Genomic DNA, 14439 nt, shown 5'->3' with positions numbered 1-14439 from the left:
TATTCATTATTATTATTTTCATTGAAGTAGTTTAGTTCTTTTTCTAAACTTGTAAATCTCCTTATGTCTTCCTCTCTTCTCTGAGGAGAGAGGGGGAGAGGGCCATCTGTCATTCTGATTGGCCAATCCGGCCAAAACCAGGGCATTTTGCTTGGAGTTTTGGGAGTTTTTTTGTTTTTATGTTTGGTTTTGTGTGCCTTTTTTTTTTTCTAAAGGGGAAGTGTTTGACAAAACATAAACCTTGAACTCTTCAAAGCCAACTGAAGGCAGTGGGGTGGAAATGTGGAAATGTTTTCCTATCTTATTCCATAAAATGCTACTCAGCTCTGACAAAGGAGAGATACAAGAGTTCCACGAAGAGATCTGTGTATAAAGAAAGGGATTTGAGAGTGTTTTTTAAAATATTTTTTACAGACAAGACAACTCTCAAATATAAGAGATACTTTGTACTTTTTAGCAGTTCTATACTACACTGTGTTTAGAAGCCTGATCTCTTTGCAATGTACTGCACAGGTAAAAAAAAAGACCTAGACAACAGCTCACATACAAATTTCCACTTGCTTGTTTTAGAGTAACATGTTAAAGAAGAGTCCAGAGGTTTTGCAAAACCTCATACAGCTTCCTAAACTTTTCCAGGCTCCAAATGAGACATCCCTTCACAATTAACCCTCTACCCCCACTCCAAACACGCCCAAAACTTTCCAATGCTTGACCATCTATGTCGAATTGATTGTTGCTGTACCATCCTGATCTATCAGGTGGAGCAGTACAGCTGAGAGAAGGCCGGAAAACCTTGATGCTCTAAGAAAGAGCCTTGGCAAAGAGGTCCAGTGTATGCCTTACATGGGGGGATTACGATAATCTAGTAATATACTGAGGTTTTGTAGTAAGCCATTCTACAGTATCTCTGGGTAAGGAAAGAATAGAAAGTAATAAAATGAAAGAGGGATGGATATGGGTGGGAAACACACAACTTCAATGTGCAGCCCATGAGACTGGCGTGCCGCCTCTTCAGGACATAGTCCACCGCACTGGCTCTTGTGTCAGACTTCCTAACAGCCCCTGTGTTTACCACTTAGCCACAAAACAGTGCTACGGCCTCAGAGGTTAATGGATTTGTAAAGGAAACACAAGGGACCCTAAGACATTTTCAAACTGCAGCTATCCAGGCGTGTAACTACATAAGCAAAATGATCTGACCATTTATTTACTTATTAAACTACCCTTTATTCCATTTTCTTTAGCAAACTATGTATTAATGAAATCAGTGAAAAGGGAGAAACTGTTCACAGGGCAGTTAAGAGTGAGTGCACTTCTGGTTTAGCTGTGGTGCTTCCTGAACACGTGCTTTAGTGAGGGCAGGGGAGTCTTCTGTTCAGAGATGTGAAGGAGGAGAAGAAACATCAGAAAGCAACCGTGGAACCCTACTATCTGCATGTTGGCAACGGGGCTGCTAATATAGCACAAGTCCTTGTTTACAAGGACACAGTTTTCATCAAGGAATTGACACTACGGCTACTTATTTCTCTCCTATATAGCTGAGTTCAGTGTAGCGAGCTGCCCTTCAACTTCTATGTTACAAGGGGTAATGGTTTTAAACTGAAAGAGGGGAGTGTCCTGGTTTGAGGTAAAACGGACCCAATTTTCTGATTTGTAATTTTACTTTTTAGCTGGGCCTCTTCTAACTGGCTAAACTCCAAAATTAACAACATATTGTTCAGAAACTGTTCACTCTCAGAGTGATAAGACCTGATTATACCAAGGAAACAGTGTGCACAGAGCCCCTTCTTTATACTTATTGCTGTAACAACCAAGGTCAGCGGACTTCGCTATCTGCCCCGTTAGAGGGTCGGAAGCGGAGAAGCGTAGAGGGGTCCCACCTGCAGGGAGGAGCAGACGGGACAGGTGACCCAAAACTGACCACCAGGGTATTCCATCCCATGTGCATCACGCTCAGTATAAAAGCTGAGGGATCAAAGGGGCAAGGCTGCTCTGGCTCGTGCTCTTTCTTCAACGGCTGACGTCTGAGGAAGACCCTGTCTGTTCGTCTGCCTTTGATCCTGATCTGAGCATTCCTGACTCCAGATCCAGAATTCAGCTCCTGTCCGTCGCTGACTCCAGTCTGGGACTTTCCCTGTGTCTGCTGGTGACGCGATCGTCATCCTGGGAGCTGGATAAGGTTTTGTATATATTGTACACTTTTTAAAAATTATTCTATTATTATTTACTATTTTCTTATTTATTGTTATTTTCATTAAAGTAGTTTAGTTCTTTTTCTAAACTCATAAATCTCCTTATCTCTTCCTCTCTTCTCTGGGGAGAGAGGGGGAGAGGGCCATCTGTCGTTCTGATTGGCCAATCCGGCCAAAACCACGACAGGGAGACTGAGATTGGATATTAGGAAGAAAGTCTTTACTGTGAGGGTGGTGAGACACTGGAACAGGTTGCCCAGAGAAGTTGTGGATGCCCCATCCCTGGAAGTGTTCAAGGCCAGGCTGGATGGGGCTTTGAGCAGCCTGGTCTAGTGGGAGGTGTCCCTGCCCAGGGCAGGGGTGTTGGAACTGGATGATCTTTAAGGTCCCTTCCAACCCGAACCATTCTGTGATTCTGTGATTCTAAGGGTGAGCTGTTCTGTTTCCTGATGGAGGGGAGTCTAAGAGAGCCTGCCATGTGTTGCAGAGCCAGAGGACTGCATTCCTTATGGCTGCTAGTAAGACAGCTCCAACCAAGACCGCAATCACAAGGAGTTTAAGGATGAAAAAAGGCAAGAAAGGATGAACTACTACAGTGTTGCATGACACTGCCAATTACGTAGAGAAAGCGGAGGCAAGGATCTCATACCTTTAGATTTTTTCATGCTCCCAGTTTCTGAAACACTTAATGAGCTCCCAGATATTTCTTCACAGGTCTGGTCTAAGAGCGTGTTGGTGTCCCATTGTTGGCTGCCGTTCTCCAGACCCCAGGCTTTATGGGCACTTTGCTGTGGGTCAGTATCAGGTACTATTTCTGAAGGACCTAACAATAGCTTTTCATCAGAGGTGACTTTTGTAACAGCTTCATCCACGGTGGGTGGCTCTGTTCCTCTGCAAGAGCTGTCCATGGCTGCAGCATAGTCCATCATCAGTGCAGCTTCACTGTCCTGAGATAAAGAGGTCTGCCCGGTGAAAATAAAAGACAACACTGAAACAAACCACTCTGCTGGGAAAAAAACCAAACACACACAAGCCTCCCTGCAAAAGTTCTTTTCTCTTCTTCACACTTTTACTCTATTGCTCAAGGCTATCAGAAAGCCACTGTGAGGCTACCTTAGCTCCACTAAAGGAGAGAAGCACATAGCCAAGTTTTAATGATGTCGTTAAAGCCAAATGACTGGGAAAAAAATATTTAAGTATGTGCCTCCCACCTATTTCTGGCCCCACTGCTAATAACAGGACTCTTTCCTACATGTGCTGCTGTAATGAAGTACCAGCATGCATAGGCAATAACCTTTTGGTCTTTTTAAGAGAATAAACATTGAAATGTTTCATCTTATAGAAGGACTAAACACAAATGAGCTAAACACAAATCCATGCAGTCCCAGTGTCCCCATTTCCCAAGCAGATACATTCATCACTGTGGCAGCTGATCCCCATTCCCTGCCCTCAGCACAGCACAGTGACCACGAGGGGACCCGTGCCCACTGACCCGGCTTTCACTCAGAGCTCCTTAGGAAGACTTGACAGCAAATGTCGCCACAGCAGCCTGCAGGGAAAGGACTATAGGCAGGCACCAAGCATCAGATGGGAGACTTGACGCTGTGGATGAAGAAAGTCTGCAGGAATGCTATATACCATAGGAGAAACAGTCTTCTGCTTGCTTCCCCTCTAGAACAGAGCCCAGAGGACTAGGATGTATTTCAGAGGGTTTTGTTTTAACAACTTTGAAAAAAACAGAAAAATCTTTCATACTTTTTTTGTGCATCTTTCCACCATGTGCGAAAACACAGAGAAAGACTAATTACCCTCTCCTCCACCTAAATTGTTTTTTCCAAATCCCTAATCATCCCACTCCCATCCAAGGAAGGATACCATGCATTTTTAGTCAGGCTGTCAAATCTAACAATCAAAAACCAACACTCTCCCCAACAAAGCCACCCTGATTTGGCTTAACCTGAAACAGCTACTGAAACAAACTGGCACACAGACCTAGAGCCCGCAGAGACTGCTGAATGGGAGACAGCAGAATGCACGTCACTTAAGGTCTCAGTGGACCAAAGACTTTACAGTACTAAGCATTAGTGTCATTTTCTTCTCTACCTTGGACACCCCTGATATGATAATGGTGCTTTTCTTTCTAGGAGACTTCAGCTTCTGCTTTGCAGACTCACTTAACTGCCGAATGGCTGCTTCTGCAACAGGATCGGTGCCATTCAGTACCAGCAGTTCTGAAAAGAAAGCATTATTTCAGAGGGAAGAAAGAAAACCAGGAAAAAATGGAGCAAAGAGAGGCAGAGCTTGCTTTTGACTTAAAATGCAAAGACATTATCAGAAATGGTATAAACACCAAGCATACAAAAACATCTTCCAAATCACCACCCAGCTATTGGGTCTTGGCTTTCCCTTCTGTTACCCATTCTTTTGAGAAAAGCTACCTAAATTGCACTTACAAGCCCTTGCCCTGAGCACACAGGAGGTTTTGGAAGCCTAGATAAAACATCCAATTATTTCAGTGCATTGCTACACTGCAGTGTCTATAACCCAGAAGCAGTGGGTAGAGCATCAGGTATCTCAGTCACGCAGAGCCATATTTCTAACACGGTACAAAGCTGGCACGTGGTACTACTTCTTCAGGTAGCTTTTTTTCTCTTTTTCCAGACATCCTTGCTTGGCATTCCCAGATTTGCTATGGCACTACGATAGGACGGGGAAGGAAAAAGTGGCAGTCACTGCTCTTTATCAGCTGCCTCCAAAGCCTGTAAAGTGCACCTCCTTTTCCCCTCCAAACGTCGCACAGGACTACAAAACCTGCTTTATAAAATCTCTTTAGTGACAAACACAAGTTTATTTTTAAGCATGGCCATTTCTGCCATCTACTATACAAGTACTTTGGGGACAGCAAATACACAATAATCAAATTTGTCAAGCTTAGGAACAAACAAGGCTAAGAAAGTTAACAAAACAAAAATCCCCACATTTAATTGTTTGAAGTGGGCTCTTCTAATAAGAAATTGAACAACAAAAGAACTCAGGCAGGAATAGCACCAGTGTTAATTAAACTAAGCAGTGTCTTTTGTTACTGTGAGATTAATGCAATAAAAGACAAGGCCTGAATAACTACGCTGCACCAAGTGCAGCGTAACTACTGGAACAGGCTTCCCAGGGAAGTGGTGGAATTGCCATCCCTGGAGGTATTTAAAATATGGGTAGACATGGTGCTTAGCGACATGGTCTAGTGATGGTTTTGTCAGTGTTAGGTTGATGGTTGGACTTGATGCTCTTAAAGGTCCCTTCCAACCTAGATATTTCTATTCTATTCTATTCTAAACTCAGATAATTTTGGAATTTCCAAGTATGTCTGTGCAGGGGGTATGCATGTCCATGCATGTCTGCACACTCATTATAAACCTCTACTGTTCCATCTCCCCAGCCACCGCAAAGCCCCCAGGAACAGCTGAGAACATCTAGGACAGCATCACTGGCACTTGCTAATTCTTACTGTTGTCATCACTTAAAACTGTAGCACGGCCACAGCATCCTTTCCATAGTGCTTGTTGCTATTTTGGCACAATGTTTGTAATAACTACTACTTAAGTTATTGCCATACCAAATGCTCCTTTGTATTTCTTTCATTTGGCTTGAACTTTTGTTCTAATGAGTAATTCTTCCTGCTGTATTGTATAAACATTTCACAGAAATCCCCCTGCACTCCCATAAAAAGAAAAACACCGTCCGTATCAATGTGCTCTAAGCTGTCTTCAGATGAGTTTTCCAGTAAGTGCTTTGTATCTTTAATATAATAAACAGTTATGAGAGTTAACTCGGAAGTCTAGCACTATCTTAACATTTCCCAAATTGTCTTAGTCATAACCATCCTGCTTCACGGTATCAGAGTATTTCTTAGTGTAGAGGTAGGGAAAGATTCAAGCGCTATTACAGCTATTCATGGTTCATGCTCTTCCCCAGATTTATGTCTTTTGGCCAATACGCTTCTGTCTCTCAGCAAGCCTTCAGGCTCTTCCAGGAGCAGTATAGATCACCTCCAGATTGTCCCATCTGCACTCAAATCTGTACAAAGAAAACTGAACCCCACATCATGTGCCATTTGCAGCTAGACTGTGTCACATCTTTCCTTACTGTTGCCTACAGAGCTACAGAAAGATTGAATGGTGACCACACACAGGACTGAAAAATACGCTGAAGATTGAGAGTTGCAACTTGAAAAGGTAAAATGCCCCAGAGCCAAAATCAGGTTTAATACAGTCAAAATGAATTTATAATTAAAGTTAGTATCAATGCCACCTGACACTCGGAAGGCACTTCAGCTGTATGCCAGGTGACTTAGGAAGGTGGACAAACAGGCACAGCAAGAGTTGTATTTGCATTAGCACAAAAAAGCCCCGTGGCAGGGTAGGAAGAGAATTCAGTCTTCCTTACATCAGACCAGCCTCGTGCCTTCTGTTCAGACAGGGGGGACTTCACAATGGCCTTAGAGGTAAGTTTCACAGGGTCTTCATTTTGTGCAGCGTTCCCCTTGCCTTTATAAAGGAGCAATCTTTCATTCAAAAGTAAGAAAAAAGACAGCCTGGCTTTTCTACAGTCACCTCCCCACTCCAAACCACAGCTCACTGTTATTTATTCAAAATTAGCAATTTAAATCACCAATTAAAACCAGACTTCTATTGCAAGACTGCTATATCTCTAACCACAGTACTTGCTAACATAAACATCTCAGTGCCTGTTGAAAGGCAGTAGCCATATGGGTTTGCTGTTATTTTAACAAGATTAGGTTAATCCCATGTGCAGCAGAGGGAGACGTGTTCTCATTAGCAGCTTTGAACATTTCTATTACCTGTATCTGAAGATGATAAAGTTTTGCTGACTGGAGCACCATGAGAATGGATAGCTTGAATAGAGAAATCCTTTTCAATCACCTTTACTTTAACTGGAGTTTTCACAGGAGAATCTGAGGACCAAGTTTTTCGGTTAATTAAATTATTCAAGACATTTATTATGAAAATAAGAAGAATTTATTATACCAACGTTAAAGCCTGTTCAAACCATAAGTGTTTGAGAAAGTTGTTTATTACAAATTCTCAACACATGCTCTCTGCGGTAACCTGACCCCAAAAGACCTGTGAAGCGTAGGAATTTATTGTTTTTAAACATTTTACTGTAATATGCTAGACAACACCCAATTAAGTAAATGATCTACTTTAACAACTTAAAAGACTGTGAGACTTCACACAAAGAATGTTTAGAGGTTTTACTTTTGTACTTATCCCAAGAAGAATCAGAGAATCTACTCCTGAAAGACACGCTGAAAAAAACCCACTTTGTCACAAGATGACGCCAATCCTCATTAGAGATTATAATATAGAACAAGGTTAGAAGGCACAGGATGGTCTGTCACCAGCAAACACTGTAACAGTCTGATACTTTTGTCATGTGGAAAACCATCCACCAAACCCAAGCTCTTCTGTATTATCGCTCTACCATGAAGCTTTACAGTGTGTATTAAAAGAAGCGCTAACCACTTTCATAAGAACAAGGTTTCATGAAAATTAAAAACCTGATTCTGAAGAATACAGACACATGCACACCCCCAACACATCAGAGAAGCCTGGAAAACAGCCCCTTCCCTTACATCTTGCTCGCCTCCCAACTTCTCCTGGTCCTTTCCTTACATCCCGCCCCCTCAACTTTTCCTGGTCTCTATGGATAACCCTAAGAGCAAACACAAAGAAGTGGACTTCCTCACCTGTGCTCAGTGGAGATGATCTCCCTTCTAGACGAGGTTTGGTTTTCACAGCAGTGACAGTAGTGACCACAGTCCCACAGGGCATCACAGTGCGATCCTTTTCTATCTTAGTGGCTGGCACTGGAGAAGAGACTTGCCACGTCTTTAATTCATTGGGTTCTATAAAAGAGAACTAGGAAGACAAAAAAATGTCACCTTAGAAGCACAGTCAAGTAAGAAGGACACTAACATTTCTAGCTAGTGCTCCTTTAACATTTTTACTAACGTTCAAGAGCCAAACGGCTGATTCTTTCGATAGACCCAAATACCCTGTGAAGTGTTACCATGCAATCTGAATGCGCTACTCTGACTCAGCCACAAATGGCACTGCGCTGCGAGTGATAGTCCAAAGCACAAGATGAGCATTCCCAAGTACTTCCCGAAGTAAAAGATCCCCTGTAAAACCATCCAAACGCAGTCATACCTCCGCACTAATGGATCCCAGCCCGGGCCCCGGCTCTGAGCTGCCCTCGCTGGCCCTGCTGTTCAGTGCAAAGCTTTGCTGGCCAGAAGGTTGTTTCCTGAACAAGTCTAGAGGTACAGTCACCTTTGCGGATAAAGGTCCTAGAAGAAACAAAAACAACAAAATCAGCGCACGTTCGAGCTGTCAGTATGTTGAAGGGCGAGGAGATGGGAAAGGAGGAGGAAGAACACAGGCAGCTCATTGCAAGAACTGGTTCTACACCACGAGGCAGAAACATGGCAGTTTTTACAGTTGCTTTCCATTTTATGACAGTTCCTCAGCCTGGCCTAATACTGTGCAACAGGGAAGATTGGAGACATGAAACATTACTTATTTGCCACTATTTCTGGCCGTTATTTTTTCCTGTATATGCAGAATGTTAAGGGGAAAAGAAACCATCTAATGTTTCATTTCAGAGAATATTCTGAATTCCTGGCCAACTGGTGCATCTTTAATAATATTTTTCCTTAATTTCACCTTCAGTGCAAGTTCAGCAGTTCTCTTATTCCTCCCCTTACTTTATTAGCTACACTAGACAGGAGCAAAATATCAGTAAAATTACTGCATGATTTCAGGGATGAAGTCCTAGTTTTCTGCAGAATACAAAGACAAATAGAGATCTACGTTATATTCACATTACTCAGCTCTCTCCTTACTAATATGATTCTACTTTGAGTTTTCTAGGCAAATTTCTGGGAGAAGAACAGCTAAGATGGTATAGGGAGGGTGGAAGAAAGATGATCGCCAGTGCAATCAATTAGGACTTTTTTTCTTCAAGAAACGTGGTTGGTAGTTACATGCTCAGTAGGATATGGAATGTTACTGCTTGTTTGGAAGATCCACTGCTAAAAATGCACAGGTACAGGCAAGACTAAACTTTATGCAAGAAACAATATATGTTTGCTGACTGTATATAGATCCCGGTTTTTTTGTTAAAAATAAAAACCTGCATCCACATCAAAGAAATTTTTTAAAGCATTTGCCTAAATTTGACTTCCCAGTCCCACAGATAATCACAGATCGCATGCAAGGTATTGCATGACTTTGTATATGTAGATTATTAAAAAAATAAATACAGTAACCCCAAACCAAAAATCAAACATGGTCCACTTGGCAATATTAGTTATTAATTTATTAACTGTGGCTTAGATAAAACATTATTACCTAATATATTATCGGCCAAGCCTTCCTCCACTATCACAAGACTCTATGAGTGAAAGCATATTTTTTTTCATCCCTGGGTACAAAAAGCTTTGGCCAATACAACTTTATCCTGAACTCAGTTGAATATAACTGACAGTACTAAAACACAAAGAACTAGCTAAGTGTCAAAAATTAGTGCTTCTTTTTTGTTCCATTTTATGCCTGCAACCTGCCGTAAGAAGGAAAAAGCAAATGGATCCAAGAGGTGAAATGCAGTTACTATTTCTAGCTACAGCAAAACTCCAGATCAGCAAAAGAACAGGCAACGTCTAGGAGAAGAATTTATGATGCTGTGTCATCAGTTCAATAAAGCCCAAGTAATGAAGCACCTGGAGCAAGTTTACAAAGCTCAGGCAAACACCTCAACACGCTGTCTGGTCTCGGCACCCACCCACCCCTTACCCCCCGCAAGGAAGGTAACGCTTCTCCAAAAAAAACAAATGCAATAGATCAGTGGAGCGGTTTTCTTGCCACTGAAGGCTACTTGCAAACTGCAACAATAGAATTAAGTAGTAAAAAAGTTTCAGCCCCCAAGTCTTATATTTAATCCAATATAATCAGAATTAGTGTGTTTTATACCTGATAATTGCTAGGCAGCCTCTGGGGCTTGAAAAGGAAGGACTTAGGATTAATGCCTATGATCCCCTTTCAGCCACAGAAAGACCTGGAAAGCTTAACTTGAAACCAAAACTGCTCACAGTGGATCTGTTAAAAGTTTACAAGGCTGAAAAATTAGGCTATCAGCAAATAAAGGCCTCAGGATGTTGACAGTCTAGAAAGAAACTCAAGGCTTCTCTGTAATCTTAACTCTGAGGAGGATGGAGACACATGAACTGAGTATTCTCTCTTCCGTCCATGATTACTGATGGAAGTAATAGTGTACATAGACAGCACTTAACCCAGGCCAATCAGTGTTGCCCAAGACCTCTGTGATTTTCCAAGGATTTCAACTCTAGGACATAAATTTAAGGACAGGCTTATGGAGCTTAAAACCACAAATTTAAGTTACAAATTTACCCCAAGCTCTCCATTTCATACAAGTTTGGCTGACTATTTTCAGCTGATCTCCTTTCCACAGCTGCTCTTCCCGCCAGGGCTCCCTAGAGCCGTGCTTGAGGCACACCCGATTTCAATGCCAGGACAAGTCAGCGTAGGACATCTACACTTTCATGCAGGTTCAGAAATCTGAGGGTTTCTTACATGGCTATAAAGCTTGGTAGAACTAAAAGAGGACTTTAGCAATGCTCACGAGCTGATCATGCAAGATAATTCAGTTTTAATACTTACTATCCAACTTTCCGTCTTCTACTATTTGCAGTTGCAATGCTTTTGATTTGGCACTTAGTTCACTGTGAAGGAAAACGAAACTACGTTAGGTCTTTGCAGGCGAGCAGATTTTCCTCCCCACTTAGGTTTTCCCCTTTCCCATTCCAGCTGCCAACACCCTAACTTTTCTTGTCCCGCACTAAGCCCGGCAGTACAACTTGCTAACCCAGGCAGGCAGCGCTACACGGCAGCACTACCAGGCACACTGTGCATGTTGCGTCTTTTTGACCTCAGGTAGGACTGACTAAAGGGATCATAGTCAGAAAACACCTGGCTTGCTTCTCTCCAGCCCTGCTGCAGAAGCTTGGTTGCCTAAAATTCCAGAGTCTTTTCCTCTCCCTGGCAGTTGACCAACGCTGCCCCTCAAGCTGATGTTGGTCCCTAATCCCGACTGCTACACCACTGCACTAAGAGGCTATTTTTCTCCTGGCAGGATCAAATTTGTAAGTCAAGGTGCTGGAACAGGTCCAACCAACAACCCATTCAAAGCCGGGGGGGTATCCTGTCAAAGCAGGAAAGTGTCCTGCAAAAGCAGGATAGAAACAAGTAAACAAAAGCTGTTACAATTTTATGCAAGAAGAGTACTACTTTTTCAAAATAAGACTCAAGGATGTTGCAAGATAACAAAAACTAGTTTCTGTGTGACAGAACCAACATGAACTGTTAGCAGAAATACGGACATAGGCGGTACGTCGTAAGACGGACTAGACAACAGGTACAAAACCTTTCTTCTAATTGAGACAGTGAAGCAAACTGGGTACCTACTGAGGAAACTTCCAGTAAAACTTGATTTTATAACCTTCTCAGTAGGTGTTCTCCCAAAAACCTTAAGGGCACACATATATGTATTTTATTTTTGTATGTCTCCATTTTCAGGATGGTGTGATCTTGGCGGCAGGCATCCCACCTCCATTAGACACAGCGGGACATCACCTATGCAGCAGGTTTTAAGCTTTTCCCTGCCACTACCATCCCCCTCCTGCACCTCCAAAACTTGCAAGGAAGCACCTTGATGGTACTATTGCTGCTCTTCCCATGAAGCTAAAGCAGAGCCTGACATGGCAGCTAAAACACTGGTCTTCATACTGGGAGGTATTTTTGTTTTTGAAGAAAGAAATGGAGTGGGCGGGATGTGAATCTGAAAGAAGATATTCAGCCAAATCCTGATCGCTCATCTGTAAAAGTCCCTAAGCTTACCTCATGCGCTTCTGAAAAGCAGCCAGTGCTGAGGAAAACCCAGCATTATGCCTGGCTTCAAGGTGAAATTCCAGTCAACTTAATCACATCCTGCCTGCCCTCCCTCTGCACTTTCAGTTGGAAAGGGTATTATTCTTACAAACTTCCTGTCCGAAATCGTTGGGAACATGTTTGCTCTGTGACACCAAGTACGGATGCTGTTCTACCAACAGATGGCTGAAGTGATTCACAAACCCAGTGGCTGAAGCACTTTGAGATACTCCAGAACAGAAAGCTGTTACAGAAGTGCATTTTTTTCCCTCTTACTGTGGAGAGGAAACCGTATCATGTTAATCCTTAAGTCTTGATGGCAGTGCAGCACACTGGCACGGAAGAATGTCATCTAATCTGTGGCTTTCCACAAAAGCTGTACGTCCCCGTAACTAAAATCAGACTTTATAAGTCCTTGGACTCTATTGCGTCTGAAGGAAGAAAGCTTCCTAGCTGCTTTCCCACTTGACAGCAGGATGAGAACCAGGTACACACCCTCCATCAGACCACATAAAAAGGTGAGGTCTTTCAGTGTTTTTCTACATCAATTTTTCTTTGCTGCCTATAGTGACTCTAATCATCTCCACCCTCGGCAGAAGGGCCTGGTGTTCTCCAAGTCCTGTACAGCTTGTGATGACCGATCCTGGCGCCTTCCTTCAAATCAAGCAGCCCCTGTCGCTTTTCCCCTCAGGTCTCCTGTTTCTGCAGTGCACGGTCCATAACCTTCACAGGCGCAGTCCAATAAACTGCGATGAGGAGGCAGAAAAACATCAGTGCACTGGACGCTCAATCCCCCTTCAAGTTGAAGAGGAGCACGCAGAAGCACACACCGCCCCTCGAGGAAGAGAGCACTCCCCACGGACAGGCACGGGTCTGAATACGCGCTCAGTTCCTTGCAAGCTAAGCCTCTGCTTTGCAAGAGAGGGAACGGGTACACTGCATGTCAGGCTCTCACTAGAGAGTGAAGATAAATGTCACACGAAAACAAGCAGCACTACTTTCTGAAATATATTTTTAATATATATATATAGAGAGGGGAATAGAACTAAGATGGGAGATGAAAGCTACAAGAACCAGAGACTCCATTGTACATCAAATGCCTCTCACATTAATAATCTGGTAGAAAAAAAACCCAAGCAGTATCTGCAGTATGTTGCATGGCAGCATCTCTACTCCATTCCCCTGGGAAGCTGCTTCTGCCTGTCTGTGCATGTGTTTAAAGCCACTAGAGAAACACTCCTCTGACCCACCCCACCATCAGTGGCTCCCCCTTCCTCATACAGTACAGAAGCTACCAGATATTTCTGCTCTGCCACCATAAAGTGGAAATGAAAATAGTTCTAAAACTGTTCGCTTTTGACCTTATTTACAGAAGCTGTGTGAATCACAGAATATCGTGCAGACTGCCCGAAATTCCCATTTTTGTTCTACAGAAAAAAAACCTAGTTAATTTTACACTCCCTTTTTAATCGTAGCCACCACTCATTTAGATGGTCAATTTTTTTTGGCGCATTTACATTTCCCACTCAGGGGAGGGAAAGGAGAGACATCAGATTTCCTCAAATGGAGCTTTCAAGGTAAAGTAACTCCAAAACCTTGCTTATATTTTTTTTGTCACTGTATAATCACAGGGTGATTTATTATACCTGTTACTGCTGTCATTTACTAGAATCAGATACCCACCAGGGAAGATCTGGAGACCTATTTGATCTCATATCCATGAAGAGGGTAATTAGATATCCTGAAGTCCCTACTGGCTCCAGATTTCTCTGAGGCCATCCGACAAGACATATTTCAAAATGTCATTCTTGCCTTGAAATCTCACATAGTTTAATCAAAAAAAATGCTTTATTATAAAAGTATTCCTAGGAGGTAAGTTACTTACAAGATAAACTCTTCCTTCCAAAAGGGATTTGCAGCATTTTTGGCTACAGAGCTGGAAAACTTCTGCATAGGGTCATTCAACTGAACTATACATGCAAGGTTTGTGCTGCCTGTAAGGGTAAGAAAAATCAATATCCAGTTATTAATATTCCATCCCCAGGAGGCATACTCATTCAAAAGAAAGTGAAGAACCCCCTTCCTTACATATGGTGCTTTTGAACAGACTATTGGAGACACCTCCTCACCCACCCACAAAATAAATTTCTTCTTTCCCTTCAGTTTGTATACCATCTACATTAATGGCTATGGTCAAGATTGGGTCACCATTGTCCTATGCATTG

General features: G+C 42.6%; 1 protein-coding gene across 4 annotated transcripts in view; it reads right to left on the bottom strand.

The window, feature by feature from the left end:
* C2CD2 (C2 calcium dependent domain containing 2) overlaps window positions 1-14439 on the bottom strand; it is a 41381-nt gene that overhangs the window by 4740 nt on the left and 22202 nt on the right. For all 4 annotated transcript variants that reach the window (XM_054183716.1, XM_054183726.1, XM_054183707.1 and 1 more), the window contains 7 exons: window positions 14100-14208; window positions 10949-11010; window positions 8420-8559; window positions 7957-8128; window positions 7048-7161; window positions 4296-4423; window positions 2842-3154 (listed from right to left, as the gene is read on the bottom strand). In XM_054183716.1, coding sequence (XP_054039691.1) covers window positions 2842-3154; window positions 4296-4423; window positions 7048-7161; window positions 7957-8128; window positions 8420-8559; window positions 10949-11010; window positions 14100-14208 — 1038 coding nt within the window. The remainder of the gene's footprint in view (window positions 1-2841; window positions 3155-4295; window positions 4424-7047; window positions 7162-7956; window positions 8129-8419; window positions 8560-10948; window positions 11011-14099; window positions 14209-14439) is intronic.

Source organism: Rissa tridactyla, chromosome 1, assembly GCF_028500815.1.
Source record: "Rissa tridactyla isolate bRisTri1 chromosome 1, bRisTri1.patW.cur.20221130, whole genome shotgun sequence".
NCBI lineage: Eukaryota > Metazoa > Chordata > Aves > Charadriiformes > Laridae > Rissa > Rissa tridactyla.
The sequence above is the reverse complement of the archived record's forward strand: the minus strand, read 5'-3'. Positions and strand labels throughout refer to the sequence as shown.